This window comes from Saccostrea echinata, unplaced genomic scaffold (genome assembly GCF_033153115.1).
Source record: "Saccostrea echinata isolate AGI-Se365-2 ecotype Australia unplaced genomic scaffold, CSIRO_AGI_Sech_v1 ptg000029l, whole genome shotgun sequence".
Classification (NCBI taxonomy): Eukaryota; Metazoa; Mollusca; class Bivalvia; order Ostreida; family Ostreidae; genus Saccostrea; species Saccostrea echinata.
Genome location: NW_026889778.1, coordinates 31,328,243 through 31,347,569, shown reverse-complemented (window position 1 = coordinate 31,347,569; position 19,327 = coordinate 31,328,243). Strand labels below are relative to the sequence as shown.

General features: G+C 33.5%; 1 protein-coding gene across 2 annotated transcripts in view; it reads left to right on the top strand.

Moving 5' to 3' along the window:
- LOC133195808 (neuroglian-like) overlaps positions 1 to 19,327 on the top strand; it is a 594,903-nt gene that overhangs the window by 521,831 nt on the left and 53,745 nt on the right. For both annotated transcript variants that reach the window (XM_061331757.1, XM_061331758.1), the window contains exon 22: positions 5,271 to 5,405. In XM_061331757.1, coding sequence (XP_061187741.1) covers positions 5,271 to 5,405 — 135 coding nt within the window. The remainder of the gene's footprint in view (positions 1 to 5,270; positions 5,406 to 19,327) is intronic.

The window sequence follows — 19,327 nt, the reverse complement described above, 5'->3', positions numbered from 1 at the left end:
TAATTAAATATTTCAGGAACTTATTGGCTTAAAATCATCAAACTTTGTCGGTTGATGCATCTTGAGTCCTTAAAGTAGGACAACTGAAAAGTAGGTCAACCTGACCTACTTTTGAAATTCTATAGCTGTATTTAATATTTTTCAGGTACTATTTGGCTTAGAATCATTAAAATTTGTCAGTTGGTATATCTTGGGTCCTCGCAGTAGGTCGACTGAAAAGTAGGTTACCATGACATACTTTTCAATTTATATGACTATAATTAAATATTTTGGGTAGTAATTGGCTTAGAATCATCAGACTTTGTTAGTTGATGCATCTTGGGTCTTCAGAGTAGGTCAACATACATGTAGGTCACTCTTACCTACTTTTGAAAATTTATGGCTTTAATTTAATATTTCAGGTACTAAAAACCATCAAACTTTGTCAACTAATACATCTTGGGTCTGCAGATTTAGTGGACTGAAAAGGAGGTCTTTGATTCCTATTTTTGAAATTTTATGGCTGTATTTAATATTTTTGGGTACTTACTGGCTTAGAATGAAACTAACAACTTGGCAGTTGATGCATCTTGGGTCCTCAAAGTATGTCATCTGAAAAGTTGGTCACTGTGACCTACTTTTGAAATTTTATGGTTATAATTTAAAAATATTTTAGGTATTAATTGACTTAGAATCATCAAACTTAGTTGATGCATCTTGGGTCCTCAGAGAATGACAAGTGATAAGTAGGTCACCATGACCAAATCTCAGGTACTAATTGGCTTAGAATCATCTTGGGTTCTCAGTGTGTTTCATCTAAAATGTAGGTCATGATGACCTACCTTTAGAATTTCAAGGGTTTATCTAAATATACAGGATACTTAGAGGCTTCAAATAAAAGTGATAGGTTGTACAGTTTATCAGAAGAGCAATTCAAGGCCCTTGGGCCTCTTGTTAGCTCTTCTGAGCCAAAGGCTCAAAGAACTAATGCTATGGCCATTTGTGCAGTGTGCGTAAACTTTTTTGAATATGAGCCATAACTCAAGAACCCCTTGGCCAATTATTGTCAAATTTGCCACAGGGTATCCTTGGCCCAAGCGCTCCCGTTTATTCTAAATCTAGGGTTGTGACCCTTAAACAAGGAGAGATAATTAGGTAAATAAAACCAAAGTACTGTTTGCTAAAAAATCTTCTTCTTAAGAACCACTGGGCAGATTATCACCAAACATGCACGAAAGGATGAGGATATATTGTAGATTAAAGGTCACAATGACCTAGTTGTGAGGTCGACCTACTCTGAAGACCCAAGATGCATCAACTAACAAAGTCTGATGATTCTAAGCCAATTAGTACCCAAAATATTAAATTATAGTCATATAAATTGAAAAGTATGTCATGGTAACCTACTTTTCAGTCGACCTACTCTCAGGTACTAATTGGCTTAGAATCATTTTGGATTCTCAGAGTATTTTATCTAAAATGTAGGTCATGATGACCCACTTTTGGAATTTCAAGGCTTTATTTAAATATACAGTATACTTAGAGGCTTCAAATAGAAGTGATACTGGTTGTACAATTTATCAGAAGAGCGGTTCAAGGCCCTCGGGCCTCTTGTTCAATGCTTAACTGATTTCTGCTTTTTCTTAGCCAAATTACTCAGGTGAGCGATGGGGCCCATGGGCCTATTGTTTCAGTGTTCTCAGATCCACCACTCATAAAAAGATGAATGCACAATTTTGAATTGCCACATCTTTCTCTATATTTGATGAGAGATAATGCTGTTGGTAGCTTGCAGTTATTTTTTATTGCAGGCTATCTAGCAATCCTAGAATTCTAAAAAGAAATTCTAATTTTTTTATGCAGCATATCACAGTTGATTCCATATGAGGCAGCTGGCAGAGTTAATTATCTGCCCAAACATTACACCCTGCACTACTTTGTTTAAACTGTATGCTCTGACAGCTTCATGCAAATCTTTCATAACGTGTTAGGCTGTCTAAAGTTTATTCTACGTTTAAAGTCACGCGCACGCATAGGTTTAGGAGAAATCCGTCTATTGAAAAAACAAACAATTCAGAATTTCATATATCCGTTCCGGTTTGGTTCTACATTTAGTGACTCAATTCTGCATCCCAAAGTGAAAGAAAATGTGCTTTGATACCGCAGTTGCCCGAGTCATGTCAGTAAGTTGGCGTCTTATAACAAGAAAACGGTGATTTAAACAGTATGGGATCATAAATGTAAGTAAAAATTAGTTGATTTTTTTTAATGTTTGTTTGTTTGTATGTTGTTTAACGTCCCTCTTGAGAATTTTTCACTCGTATGGAGATGCCACCACTTGCTGGTGGAGAGCTGCAAATTTTGTCCTATACTCGGCACTTACGGCCATTGAGCAGCGAGGGATCTTTTTCGTTCCAGCACCTACTGCGACAAGGGACCTCGGTTTTTACTGTCTCATCCGAAGGACCGGTCTCCACGTCCCACAGTGGGATTCGAACCCGCGACTCTAGAACAGACGCTCTAACCACTGCGCCATGCTGGCGACTTTTTTTAATGAGGTAATGACAAAGTCTCCTTTGTAGAGTTTTTTGTCAGTCAATAATTCACAGAATTTCAGTTCATGATTATTTGGCTCAACTATTCACTGCATTTGGAGAGAATTGCAGAGCTTTTTACTGAGAGTAGAGTGTGCCAGAAACCAAAGATTTACAATATACAGTGAAATGCATCAATTCAATTTTATTAGATAGTTTCATCTTTAGATATTTTTGAAAAAAAAAATTAAGGAACAATAAGTTGATTTCATCCTAAACATAGTATTCATGTACCTATACATGGCTAAAATTTTAAGGAAAGATAATATTAGTCATTGACATTTGAACAGGGAGAAGTTGCAAAGGATGGGGCCTTTCAAATGAAAGAGAGTAAGGAAGGGAGTTGGGGTATTCCAAGAAGTAAAGAATCCTATCATGTGGTAGAAGTCAAGGTTAAATAATTTTACAACTATGGTACAGGATATATACTTTTATATAGTGTTTGCACTTCCAAAACCAAATGCTAGCACTATGAGAAAAGAAATACAACAAAGTTCAATTTCAAGATATGTATTAAGTATTGTCATGATCATGATTTTAATTATAGATATCTATTAACTATTCCCACAGAAAGAAGCATTTTCCTACAGGATACCATGTATGTGGTGATATAAATCCAATGGACATACTACTAGGCCTAGTTACAAGTCACTCTTCTGCACATTCAGTCTACATTTATTGCTCACAAGAGGGTTCAAGCCAATATGAATTATAAGGAAAAACTCTCTGCTTGGAAAATTAGACTTAGATGTCAAATCCAATACTCTTATTAGTCAATAGTGTTTTTTGTGTACTGAATAGGTTAATTTGAATAAATTCACAATTGTTTGAAATTTTTGTTTGTTTATTTTTTTCCTCCCTCCCTTGTAGGTTTTGAATTTTAGAGGTGACGTTATACATAGAATTAACTTTGGACAGCCTTAAGGACCCTCTATACACCAGTGCAAAATGTTTTTTGGTCATGAGAAAATTATATTGAATAAAATTGTAAATATTGAGTTTATCAATTTAATTTTCAATATATGGTACGTGGCATTTACCTCCAGGAAAAATGTTCAAAGACAATCAAGTATCGATGAACAGAAATCACTATTGTTTACTTCCGTGGAGAAAATACATGCGAATAAAGTGTTCAATTAATTTATCTTGGATATTTAAAATGTTATGAATGCTTGAACTGATTACAAATTGAGTAATATACTGTAAATTTCAATTTATTGGAATTTAGATCTAAGGGCAGATCACTCTAACTGAAGAAAAATACCATAGGATCAGAACTCTTTACTGTGCAGTGTAGAGAGGGTTCTTAAGTACTATCAAACATTCTTTTGATGCATTTACCTTGAAAGGCGAATGTTTATACAGTAACATGGTGAATAAACTTTCATTTTGCTCTACATCCATAAGAATTTCATTTTAAAGTACATTTCCCTTAAGGGCAAAGTTTATTCATTCATTGGTGTTATGGAAAACAACAAAAATGTTGAAGGCAAATTGAATAAGGTGACCTAAAAACCTCTCTAAAATGTCAATTTTCAAACACCTGCAATTACATTGCATTACTGCAGTTTTGATTTGTGACATCATCATCTACCATAACCAGATGTATTTATACCCATATTTAAAGGTGCTTAGACACAGATTCGAAATTAATATTTACTCAAATTTTCTGTATAATTTCATGACTTATATGTTGCTATAGCATTTCATACAAAAATTTGATAAAAATCTTATTTTATCTGGAAGTTATTGAAACTTCGAATTTCTGGACGCGTTTGATAGACACATCCTTGCACATTCACAAATTTTAACTTTATCCTAATTACTTTAGAAAAGTAACAATTTTGTTGTTTATTAATGAAAAATATTAAAACTATAATGCAGAAATTTCAGAGTAGAAATGTAGAAAGCAAAATCCTTTCACCAGTATTGTCAGTCCGTGCTCAGTGGTGTGTGCAGAGTTTAACAATTGAACACACCTGGTGAAACGTAAACATTAACAACAACAGAGCTCGTGCCCTGTTTACAAAAACAGTTTACGTTTCACGGGTGTACTCAATTTGTTAAACTCTGTACACAACTACACAACTCTGAGCACGGGGTGACAATACTTAAGTGAGTGGGTTTTGCTTTCGCACATTTTTACTCTGAATTTTCTGGATTATAGATGTAATATTATTCATTAACACACAACAAAATTGCTACTTTTCTTAAGTATTAAGGATAAAGTTAAAAATTGTGAAAGTGCAAGGATGTGTTAATCAAATGCCTCCCAAAATTCGTAGTTTCAATAATTTCCAGATTAAATAAGATTTTTATTTTATTTTCATTTGATATGTTATAGCAACATATAAGTTGTGATATTATACAGAAAATTTGAGAAAATATAAACTTCAAATCTGTGTCTATACACCTTTAAGTCCACTCATCCTTTATGCAGTGTACCTTATTTTCATTACTCCTGAACTTCTGGGAGACAAGATACTTTAATATGATAATGATTAAAGAGTCCTCATTAAAATTTTGGTCACATGAGTCCAGAAATCCTTAGGAGGTGGATTACCTTAGAAACTCATAAAACAGGTGACTATCAAGGCCCATGGGTGTCTTGTTTAATCTTGTAGATAGCAATGGCCACTCCTTCTGTATTTATCTAGGAATATATTGTAATAGTTTATATTTATTTTTATTTTACAGCGCGTAACCGTAGAGGAGATGCAATATTCCAGGCAACTTGGTTTATAATTGTTATGGTGGCCATAGCCATTTTGATTTTAGTAATCATCATTGTGTGTTTACTGTTAAAAAGAAACAGAGGAGACAAATATAATGGTAGGTACAGTGAACAAGAGAATAAATAAATATTGTTTTTAGCTCACCTGACCAAAGGCTCCAGTGAGCTGTTCTGGTTGAAGATTATCTGGCATCTATCTGTGTATTTTATGTTTTCTGTAAACTTCTCACTTTTTGACCTGCTTCTCCAGTTTTATCTGGGCATATGTACAATTTTAGCTCACCAGAGCCGAAGGCTGAAGTAAGCTTTTCTGATCAAAAGGATGATGTGCCAAAACTATATCAGCTGTCCCTTTTTCTACAATGAATTACATGTATATTTATTTTATATATTTATTTTGATTCTTTAAACATTTAGAGTGAGTGAATAAGATGCCTTTTGAATAGTTTTAGTAGTTCCCACCCTTATAATTATGGGGGTTACTGCATTGTCTTTGATTTTTAGCTCTACTGGTCAGAAACAAGAAGAGCTTATGCAATAGTAAGGTGTCCGGCATCCGTCCTCCTGTATGTCTGACCGTCTGTCTGTAAACAATTTTTCAAAATGCTACTCCTCCTACAGTTTTGTTCTGATTTCAATATTACTTGGCACACATGTAGACTACACTAAGATATATAATTTAGTGCATTGGTTTTTAAATTTGATGAACAGTGTTGCCATGGTTACTAAAAAATAGAAATTTCTATGAAATTCCTTAAAACGCTACTCCTCCTACAGTTTTAATTTGATTTCAGTATAACTTGACACACAAGTAGACTACACTAAGATACATTATTTAGTCATACTTGTCAACTTTCCCGAATTTATCGGGAGTCTACCGATTTTGAACCCTCCCTACCGCATGTCTCCCGATATTTTTTTTAATTGCCGTTTCTACCGATTTTGAAAAAATCCGGATTTTTTACCTACTTCGGTTCGTAAAATACCGACAAGTCAACACATGCAGTGTTTATCAGTAGATAATCTGTTTATTGCCACTGATAACAGGTAATCAACAAGGTGTCAACTGTGCTACCGGATGTAATTGCAGTTGTAATTGCTCTCTATTATCATTAAAAGTGTATATTATCAAAGACAGAGATGCCAGATGTGGAAATTTTGCAAAAAGGACGGTAAATAACGATATGGATATACTTGATACTTTGCTGCAAATGAGTTTACAAGTACCTAAGACAAAACAATTCCTCCATAAACTATACAGTGATCTGGAAAGATGTGAACTACAGTACTCTATATTATTAATTAAATGAGGAAAGGGAAACAATTTCATGGTAGCTAATGAAGATTCTGCAGAGGGAACTCTGCAGATTATGAGATTCACGGGCAGTGACTTGGCAAATCCTGCATCAACATCAGCATATAAAAGCCCCTGAAACTGCAGAGCAACATGACAGTACCTTTAGAAGACTTTTTTTGAATTTACGCAGCTAAACAGGGTAATAAAGTTTCTGAATTTTAAAATATAAAATTAGCATATTAGAACATGACTACAATAATGATAGAGATTTTAAGAAAAAAAAATCATAAAGTACATTATAATGAGAGTAAAAGAAAGAATAGAGGATCTGAGAATCCATGTATTTCATTCATACTAGATTACACATGTTATTTTAAAGGATGAAAGTTTTGATTACTTCCAATTATTTCAATTTCAGATCTTTAAATCCAGGACACAGCTCTCTTGCTCCTTACTAGTGAGAAAAATCCATTCATCCATCATTTAAAAGCTGGAAACTCAGACTGTCTGCAGAACCTTATTAATTTTTCTAACTGCCAAGTTAAACTATGATATTTGCCATGAATATTATTCAAATTACACTCTTATGGGCATGAATACTATACAGTGAAGAACATAATTTTTTTTTATAATTTCAAAAAATTACATTTGGAACTCATAAACAATGTATGAATAGAAAGTTGTAAATTTTATAAATAAATAATATTTAAAAAATGTTTTTAATTGTCTGTTGTTTATTTTTGTTTTATAATACAGTGAAATGTGCGATTTTTCATTTACTAAAGGTCGTCACGCATTTTCTCCCCCAAAAAATTTTGGCCATGTTTAGTGCATTGGTTTTTAATTTTGATGAAAGGTGTTGCCATGGTTACTAAAAATAGAAATTTGGATGAAATTCTTTTAAAATGCTACTCCTCCTACAGTTTTGGTCTCATTTCAATATAACTTGGCACACAAGTAGACTACACTAGGATACATAACTTAGTGCATCAATTGTTGTCATGGTTACTAAAAATAGAAATTTCTCTGAAATTCCTTTAAAACGCTACTCCTACTATAGTTTTAGTCTGATTTCAAAAGTACTCAACACACCAGTAGACTACACTGAGATACATAATTCTGTTTATTGGTTTTTAGCTCACCTGAGCCAAAGGCTCAAGTGAGCTTTTCTGATCAAAATTTGTCCGTTGTCTGTCGTCGTTTGCGGCGGCGTAGATGTCATCCTTGTTGTCGTAAACTTTTCACATTTTCATCTTCTTCTCCAGAACTACTGGGCCAATATCAATCAAACTTGGCACAAAGTATCCTTGGATGAAGGGAATTCAAGTTTGTTCAAATGAAGGGCCACGCCCTCCTCCAAGAGGAGATAATTACGAAATAGCAAAAAATTAATGGCATTATTGAAAAATCTTCTCAAGAACCAATGGGCCAGAAAAGATGAAACTCATGTGGAATTATTGTCAGGTAGTGTAGATTCAAGTTTGTTCAAATCATGACCCCCGGGGGTAGGTAGGGGCCACAATGGACAATCAAAGTTTTACATATGAATATATAGGAAAAATTTTCAAAAATCTTCTTTTCAAAAACATCAAATCAATGATTGGTAATATTTATTTGGAAGCATCCTCAGGTGGTAGTAGATTCAAGTTTGTTCAAATCATGACCCCCGGGGTAGGGTGGGGCCAGAATGAACGATCAAAGTTTTACATAGGAATATATAGTAGAAATCTTTAAAAATCTTCTCAAGAACAGCAAAGCCATGGTTTGTCATATTTATATGGAAGCATCCTCATATAGTGTAGATTCAAGTTTGTTCAAATCATGACCTCCAGGGGTAGGGTGGGGCCACAATGAAAGTTCAAACTTGTAGAGAAAAAAGTCGCAGTCAGTCAAAAAATTATGGAAGCATCCTTAGTTAGTGTAGATTTAATTTTGTTCAAATCATAACAACCCTCCCCCCCCCACTCCCTTTTAGGGGTAGGTTGGGACCACTTATGCATTTAAGCTTTACAATACTAAACTGATTTGTTCCTTTTTTCCTAGCCACAGTGCTCAGGTGAGCGATTTGGCCCCTGGGCCTCTTATTGATTTTGGTAAAGTGTTGCCATGGTTACTAAAAATACAAATTTCTGTGAAATACATTCAAAATGCTGCTCTTTCTATAGTTTTGCTTTAATTTCAATGTAACTTGGCATGCAAATAGACTACACTGAGATACATAATTGTCTTTATCAGTTTTTTTTTTATTTTGATGAATGATGTTGCCATGCTTACTTAAATCAAAATTTCTGTTAAAATCTTTCAAAAGGTTATTCTTCCTACAGTTTAGTCTGATTGCAATAAATATTGCCACAAAAAGAGACTAAACCAAGGATCATTACTCTATTTATTGCTGTTGCAAAGTTTCAAGTCCAAGTGCTACTTTTAATTTCCTTTGTTATAAGTACAAACCAGTAGAGCTACAGTCTCGTCAGACACTTCTGGTTTTTAGACCCTATGGCAGCAAAAATCATCATGGTTTGTGACAATTAGTTGTTTATGAATAAAAATGAAAATAATGTGGAGCCTTAGTGCAATAGAGGAATATACCTGTCAAGACATTGAATAGATTTGGCTTGAGACCCATTTACATAATTCATGACAACATTTTCCAGTCGAGAATCAAAGTATACCAAATATACTTAAGGGAGTTGAACACTTAAACAAAACAGTTATGTAGCTAAGTAGATAATAATTATTTTATTAAAATATACTTTTTGTTTAGTTTTATTTTTTTAAATTGTTTGAATGAGTTTGTGTGTCAGTGAAGGGGGGATTAAAGGTTAGTGTGTTTTTAGTTCTACTGGTCAGAGACCAAAGGAGCTTATGTGATAGAAAGGTGTCTGTCATCCGTCCATCTGTCTCTCTGTCCGTCTGTCTGTAAACAATTTTTCAAATGCTCCTCTTCCTACAGTTTTGGTCCGATTCAATGTAACTTTGCTCACAGGTACACTTCACTTTGATACATGATTCTGTAAATGGGTTTTTGATTTCAATGAACGGTGTTGCCATGGTTACTAAAAATAGAAATTTTTGTAAAATACTTTCAAAACACTACTCCTCCTACAGTTTTGATCTGATTTCAGTTTAACTCAGGACACTAGTAGACTACACTAAGATACATAATTTTATATATCAGTTTTTGATTTCAATGAATGGTGTTGCCATGGTTACTAAAAATAGAAGTTTTTGTGAAGTACTTTCAAAACACTACTTCTCATTCAGTTTGGTCTGATTTTGATATAACTTGGCATGCAAGTAGACTACAATGAGATATATAATTGTTTTTATCGGTTTTTGATTTTGATGAAAGGTGTTTCCATGGTTACTAAAAATAGAAGAATGAGTGCACTTTGGAGTGTCATTTGGAACCTTTTCGACCACCATTTTAATCCTTGAATTAGACTATATTGCTAAATTAATCTTTGATTTTTGTGCATACATATGCGTTTGATATTTATACTTTAAATTTTTTGTTAAACATATTTCTATAATTCCACACAGTGTCATTGAAAATAACATGTATAAGCCTTAAATTCCGGAAATTTGAACTGGACTACTTTCGAATTTAAGGTACCCACAAATAAGCAGAGATATTTAAATCGCATGGAAGTGGAATGTAAACATTTGCACATTATTTCAAGATTGATTCCACAGTATGAATTTACATGGAGGAGAGAGAGGTTGTGTAGTTTCATGATTCACACAAATAATAAATGATTCATGGCCATACATATTGACCATTTTCATGATTCGTATCCATAAATTTGCTGCCTAGCACCGAATCAGCTCAATCTCAAGTTTTCTTATATATATATATATATATATATATATATATATATATATATATATATATATATATGTATTTAAAAAATGCCCCCCTTTTTTTAGCCGGGCTTTGCTGAAAGCAAAGTCCTGGCTGTAGGCATCGTGATCGACTGCCTTACTATAAATAGCACATGTTCAGAAAAGTAAACAAAAAGCCTAACAGCGTCAAAGCAGACGCTTCCAATAAACAAAATAGTCACATTGAAAGACGATACTTAAACAAATATTTTTTACATCTCAATCTACGGAATTGTTAATTGATCAATATTTTTGTTTGAGAATTAAATTGAAAGAGGAATTAGATATTTACTTTATTAGGGTAATCGTGATATAACAATTTGTGCACATACACTACTGAATGCATATTGTAAGCGAACTATTTTCAATAAGCGCGGGCTTTTCGACAGGTTGCCTATATTTCATATCGTTTTCGTCGATGTTATGTGAGTGGTTATATTCTCTGTTTTGTCTTTCAGCAAATAAATAGATAAGTAAATTGGAGTTTAAAGAATTAATTAATGTGCGTTATGCCTGAATTAGGTCGCCTGACAATTGTACATGGTGTATCTGGTGTATCTAGTCGGCGATAAAAGTACTGTTTGTTTGAAACTTTAAGAATATCTCTAAAAATATGTGCATTTCTTTAACTATGAATTACATAAATTATTAAACCAATATAAATATAATTTTTTTAAATAAATTTCTAATTCAAATATATCTAAAGAAAAATCAGCAAACCATATGGTTCAACATTCTTTTAAAAAAAAGTTTGGCAATTGACAGACAAACATTTTTTGTAAAAAATTAATTGTTTTCTTAAAAGTTAAAATTAGTGACCTTAAATGTTTAAATTAGTGACATTAAATAAAACAAATGACTTATATATTCTCCTCACTAGCCATATGTTATTGGTAGAATTAAAAAAAATTGTATGACATTTTTTGTTCGTTTACTGATATTATAGTATAATTAGTCTGAATTTACGTCCGTGATGCATGTATAAACAGCAAGCTCACTGACAATGTCGTGATATCTGTAATTGTTTTTTTAAGATCAGTATAGCATTAAGGTGTCTTGAATGGCAAGAAATTTAATGTAATAATGAATTTTAAAAACATCGGTGGTCATTTATCAGAATGATGTAATTTGGTACGATACCGTGTTAATTTCTGCTGATATTTTCAGGGTTGATCTTGTGAAAACGGCTTAACAGGAGACAATTTATTAAATTTTTCCTTTCAAAATAATTGCAAAAAGATGATGATTTTATGATTATATTAACGGCATAAAATAACAGCGAACACCGACTACTTGCAGCAAACAAGTGCGCCGCCATTACGAATTCGTAAAACAAAGAGACAGTTACGGATACTCGTAATTTTCTGAAAAAAAAATGTGTAGGAGGTCAGTCGGGTATAACCGGAAACAAACAATTTTTTTTTAGCCTAATGATGTATGTATGTAAATATTCATGAAGATTAATCTTACAGTTGTAATACTGGTAATGCTGTAATGTTTTCAATATATTACTACTCAAATAAATAAGTTAAAATTTGAATGCGTTTAAAGAAAAGGGTTTGAAAATACGGTATTACTTCGATAACCCTGAATGCAATTAAAATAACTTTCTCCTTTCTAATAAATAATTTCGAAAAAAAATCCTTATGATGGTTAAGATCTTGTGTTTGTTTGTTTGTATGTTGTTTAACGTCCCTCTCGAGAATTTTTTCACTCATATGGAGACACTACCACTTGCCGGTGGAGAGCTCCAAATTTTGTCCTATACTCGGCACTTACGGCCATTGAGCAGTGAGGGATCTTTTTCGTGCAAGCACCTATTGCGACACGGGACCTCGGTTTACATGGTCTCCACGTCCCACAGTGGGATTCGAACCCGCGACGTAAGGATTAACTTCTTACTTCGCGACTCTAGAGCAGACGCTCTTACCACTGCGCCACGCGAGCGGCTAAGATCTTGTGTAAAGGTGATGTAAATGAAGTTCAAAACTATTTGTTTTCTTTCATAATATGAAATAAACAATGCGATTCCATTTGGTTAATATTTTAATTTAATAGTATTAATTTAAATGACTGGGATAAAGATTTATATTCTGTGAAGCATGGAATATAAATAAATAAAAATGTAAACTTTAAGATAGAAATTTCATGTGAATATGTTTATGTATAATATATAAATTATTTATACCCATTTAACAATCAATTTAGCGTCGAAAATTTTTATGCTTACAAATTCAGATCAAATTTTTAGTGAAAAGTCAATGGTATGTTTTGAATGTGAAAATTTTGTTCGAGACTTCTCACCTTGGATTCATCTCGCATGTGCTCCCAAAGCGCTTTACAGTATATTGAGCGTGCGCGCGCATTCCAAAAAAAAGGTCTTAAAACACATGCAAGCTCTCAAGGGTGCTGGGAAATAAAAATCGTTTATGTTAATATATAATTAAAAGAAAACAACATATAAAAATGTTCATTAGTCTTTATCTAAGTACAACACATTATAATTTTTCAGAAAAAGTTGGTTAGTCTTTGCTTCAAAACTTCCTGTTCAGAATGAAGAGCCATCTATGTACGAGCCATAAAGACCTGAATACATCATGATTTTCTCAGGCAATGACCATTATGGCCGAACCTGGAACTAGAACTAGACTCATATTCATGTCATAAAGATTAGATAATTATAATTTTCGTGCAGCTGGTTTCCTAGAGGACCAAAAATAAAGAATATTTCTTTTCTGATTAATACAGGCATGTAGTATCATTATAAGAAAAAAGGAGAATTGTCCAAACCCGAAAATGCTATTCCGTTGGAGAAGGAGTAGGGGTGGGCTACAACTTACTTTCACATTTCGAATTTCATTAATTCATTACCAAATTACCGTACTTTTAATATGCTACAATAAAATGATGGTACAATCTAATTAAAATTAGACTATATCCATTTTGCTTTTAGTAAATCTGTTCGTCGCTCGTGATAAATACCTGGTTTATATTACGAAGAGTGAGATGAAAGTTCCAATTTAAATTTGATTGCGAAGAGTCAATCAACCTTTCAATGTACAATGTCCATTGTAAAAGTTTATGTTTGAAAAATGGTGACACCCCTAGCTCCTCCGATACTATATATGTGCCTGTATGAATCAGCAAAACCACTCAAAGTGCACTGTTACCATGCATAACCACTGTGAGCTTAATGTTTAGAAAGGTATAAATGTATTTTCATGAAAATATATCACCAAGTCCTATCCTGGGGTCTTAACGTTGGGTTCTGGACCGTAAATTATTGGTAGATGGGTTATTGTTAATCATAATCATACAAACTCTACCTGTTAAATATCAATGGTCAGAAAGAAAGATTTTCAAATATGTACTAATTTAGGATTAGACAATACACTCAAACATATTAAAGCCCGGCTTTCAGTACTTTGATTTTACTTTAGCTTTATCATTTTTCGTTTTATATTCTGAATGCTTTTCAATTCAAAAAGTGAATGTATGTATTCACATTTACATGACTTCGATGCCACACTTCATTTAATCATAATTCACTGTACATGTAATACATAGTAATACAAACATGTGTAGTGAAACAAAGTATACATGTATTACTCACGGTGATATTATTTTATTATATGTATGTATAGATAAACAACATTCAGAAATGAAATATAAAACTTTTACTAAAAAATTTGAGTTCCTAGGTTAACTTGAAAATTCCAAGAAATACAAACTATCTGTAAAGATTATGCACTTCATGTAATGCTATTGATGATGAATTTCAATTCTTTTTACAATGTAATTGTAATATACAAGAAAGGAATATACTTATAAAAACCATGCTAGATAATTATTGTTCCTCATTCTATCTTAAATCACCCATACAGAAACTTGAATATATACTTAGTCCAACACTTGAAGTTATACCGGCTGTTTGCGCTTTTATAAAACAATCATTAGAATTAAGAAATAAAAGGTCCACATCGGAGTAACATATATTGAGTAAATTACTTAAATTATGCCTATTGTTTATAAACATTCATTGTTCTCTGTTTTTTTTTTTTTTTTTTTTTTTTTTTTTTTTTTTGTATTGTATTACCTGACCCATATGGGTGTATTATGCAATAAAGAAATTATGAATGTAATTTAAATTAACACTTGATTGACGGAACAAGTATATTCGATACTAAAAAAAACATGGTCAAAGAAAATTCTACAACGTTACTATGTCGATAATCACTCGCTTATGTCTTCAATATCTGTTTCATTTCAGCAACCCAAATATTGTCAGGTATGATATAGTGTTTAGGGATATGTCTGTAGATGCCTGCAGACCATAATACAGAGGCAACATGAGCTAACACAGCTACCTACTAATCGTGCACCTCATTTGCACTGGCAATACCAGAATTTCCTTAAAAATTCCAAACAAAAAACACAATTAAGTGAAAGAGGACAAGGTAAACTTTAAGACCCTAGTAAAATTTTCGCAAAATTCTTCAATATTTTGAAGCTGGTACACACGGCGAGATTTGTAATATTATGCAAATATTATATTTGTACATGTATTATTATACTTTCCTGTACCCACGCTTATACATGTCTTATTAGATTGTTAATAGACTTTAGGTATTTTCTACGTGTTTCCCTCGCAATATTACTCTCTCTCTCTCAATAATGGAAAATGAGGTTCCATCAGCAGTATCTGTTATAGTATTATGCACTGCATTAAAACTGAAAAAACCATCACAATGGAAACAACGGTGGAACACTCATACATGTACTTGGTGAACATAATGCATCGCTAGATGAGGTGAGATGAGATGAGGTGAAAGAGAAGACCCCAGAAGTTATAAAAACTTCTGTAGAATAGATAATTTAATGCAGCATTTGAGCAACTTTTACAATCACATGTAGTTACTCCTTTTGATCTCCTTCCCTTAAAACATGTTTACTGCTAAAGTCAACCATTATGTACCATGTGCTTTTTTTTGTTATGATAAAAATAGGTTGACCCCAATGTGAGTACTTTTGATTGGTTTAAAAATGAAAGGTAAGCTAAGACTTGTATAAGAAATAGAGCATTGCCCCATTCTTAATACAGTTTTGTAAGATTCAAAAAATCTCATGATTCACTGTATTAAAAGTCTATACATAGTAAGATTTTGTACATAAATACAAAGTTTAACATAGGAATATATAGAAAAAAAATCTTTAACAATCTTATTCTCAAGGACAACAAAGCCATGATTAGTCATATTAATATGGAATCATCCTCAGGTATTGTAGATTCAAGTTTGTACAAATCATGACTCCTTGGGGTTGGGTGGGGCCACAATGGGGAATCAAAGTTTACAAAGGCATATATAAAAAAAAAATCTTTAAAAACTTCTTCTCAAGAACAACAAAGCCAGAATTAGTCATATTGATATGGAATCATCCTCAGGTAGTGTAGATTCAAGTTTGTTCAAGGCATCCTCCTGTAGTAGGGTGGGGCCATAATGGGGGATTAAAGTTTTACAAAAGAACATATACAGGTATAGGAAAAAATCTTATTCTCAAGAACAACAAAGCCATGATTAGTCATATTGATATGGAAGCATACTCAGGTAGTGTAAATTCAAGTATGTTCAAATCATGACACCCCCCACCCCTCAGCGGCACCTGGGGGTAGGGTATGCCTAGAACAGGTGATCAAAGCTTTACATGTGAATATATAGGAGAAGAAATCTGCTGACGAAGAACAGCAGGACCATATTGACTCAGGTAAGCATTGTGGCCCATGGGCCTCTTGTTGTGTATAAAACTCAGTTTTAAAGACTTGCATAAGCTTTTTAGCTCACCTGAGCCAAAGGCTCAAGTGAGCTTTTCTGATCGAAAGAGCAAGGGCCACTTTGGGCCTTTTTTGGCCCTGTGAATTTCTGAAAAACTAAAACTCCTTTGTTTCAGTTGATAAGGCAATAAAATATCACTTGAACCCTTGGTGACTGAACATCTATGCTTTATGATGTCAGGAATTATGTCATTATTCACATGTCCTGAATATTTCTTCAAAAATGGCCAAAAGATGATGTTATTTTTCAATATTTTGTTTACAGCACAACCTCTGATCCAAAATGCAAATATATAATGAAAGAACTGCTTATGAAGATTATAAAACATATTTTTTAATTTTCCTTCCCAAGTACAGTCCCTGAAACGTTCTACTTTCCCAATTGAATGGTGAACGAATGCTGAGCAAACGCAGAGTGAATGGTGAGTGAACGAGGTGAACGGTTGGTGAATGGTGAGAGAACGCAGAACGTGAATGGAGCACAAACGCAAGCGCAAAGTGAACGCTGAACTAACGGTGAATGCAAGATGAACAATTTATTCGGAATGTCTCCGATCTTTTCTCTGCTTTGTATGCATTCTATTTTATTCTATTGTAAGGTGCAAAAACTTCAATACATTTCCTAAATAAATTAATTTTGGAGTGCCGACATTAGCATACCATGTAAAAAAAAATGTTCTGAACACTTCCAGAACAAATAAATAAATGTTCCCACATTATCGTAAGAAAATATTACATGCACATTAAGTACGCTTATTAATTGTGTTGTTACAATATTTTCTGCACATATATATTATGTTTGAATTAAGCTGTTTAGTCACAAACGATTTATCACTGTTAAACATTGTTACTAATACATAGCTGTAGTCAAAGTAGAGAAAATTACAAGGATACATGTGTTTCCATACAGAGGCATGTACCTATATCAAGCAGAACATCCTAAGTTTTATTATTTTTTTGAATTTATCAGGCAGTGAAAAAAAACTATTCTTTATCAACATATCCATTGGTGTGGCAGTCATAATCGTTTTTTTTTTTACTGCTTCAAGTTCACACGAAGTCCACGTGCTTGTCCTGTCAATCAAAATCATTTGACACTGTGCTGCTGTAAGATTTGTAACGCAGAAGGTGAAATCTAGTGTTCCCAAGGAGTTTAAAACACATTTTTGATCATTAGCCCACCGGAGCCAAAGGCTCAAGTGAGCTTTTCTGATCAAAATTTGTCCGTTGTATGTCATCGTCATTGCTGTCGTAAACCTTTCACATTTTCATCTTCTTCTCAAGAACTACTGGGTCAATTTCAACCAAACTTGGCACAGAGTATCCTTGGGTGATGGGGATTCAATTTTGTTCAACTGAAGGGACACGCCTTCTTCCAAGGGAGATAATTGCGAATTCATGAAAAATTTATGGCATCTTTCAAAAATCTTTTTCTCATGAACCACTGTGTTAGAAAATATGAAACTTATGTGGAGGCATCCTCAGGTAGTGTACATTCAAGTTTGTTCAAATCATGACCCTCAGGGGTAGGGTTGGGCCACAGTGGGCAATCAAAGTTTTACATAGGAATACATAGGGAAAATCTTTAAAAATCTTCTCAAGAACTGCAAAGCCTTGATTGGTCATATTTATTTGGAAGCATCATCAGGTAGTGAAGATTTAAGTTTGTTCAAATCATGACCCCCGGGGGTAGGGTAGGGCCACAGTGGGCAATCAATGTTTTACATAGGAATACAAAGGGTGCATCTTTAAAAACCTTCTCAAGAACAGCAAAGCTTTGATTGGTCATATTTACAAGAAAGCATCCTCAGGTAGTGTAGATTCAAGTTTGTTCAAATCATGACCCCTGGGGGTAGGGTAGGACCACAATGGATGATCAAAGTTTTACATAGGAGTATATAAGAAAAATTTCAAAAAATCTTCTCAAGAACAACAAAGCTATGATTGGTCATATTTATATGAAAGCATCCTCAGGTGGTGTAGATTCAGATTTGATCAAATCATGACCTCCGGGTAGAGGGTTGGGCCATAATGGATGATCAAAGTTTTACATAGGAATATATAGGTGAAATCTTAAAAAATCTTCTTCTCAAGAACAGCAAATCCATGAATGGTCATATTTATATGGAAGCATCCTCAAATAGTGTAGATTCAAGTTTGATCAAATCATGACCCTCAGGGGTAGGTAGGGGCCACAATGAAAGTTTAAACTTGTAGGAAAATAGTCACAGTTAGTCATAACAAATATGTAAGCATCCTTAGTGTAGATTCAATTTAGGGATAAGTCGGGACCACTTATGCATTTAAGCATTGCAATACTAAACTGATTTTTGCTTTTTTCCTAGCTACAGTGCTCAGGTGAGTAATGTGGCCCCTGGGCCTCTTGTTTCTAGATCTTATTCCAACATTGCTCAATCAATCATTCAATCAATGAATAAAGAATAAAAAATAAATAAATAATACATAAACACTTGGAATAATTAAGCCGCATGAATTTGATCCTTGCCAATTCAAATCTCACCGTCGCCACGTGTATTTTTAACCACCATTGCTTAATGACTATCGTAGATACATGAACATTTATAAACTGAAATTTTAACGTCACAAAACGCATTGACTTCCTTTTTGATGTTAATACTGAAAATACTGACTAAGTGGCAAATTCAGGAAGGGGGGGGGGGGGGCTCTTAACTATATGGAATAGTAAACATATATATAGTTACAGTGATGAAATTTTTTTTCTCTCTCTTACAATAGACTTTTACTATATTTGTAAAGAAGAAAACCTTATACTCCTTTTTTTGTATTACAATTTAAACAAGAGGCCCATGGGCCACAACGCTCACCTGAGTCAATATGGCCCTGCTGTTCTACATCAGCAGATTTCTCCTATATATTCATATATAAAGCTTTGATCGCCTGTTCTAGGCATACCCTACCCCCAGGTGCCATGTTTTGAATGAAATTGAATATAAACCTTCTGAGGATGCTTCTATATTCATATAACT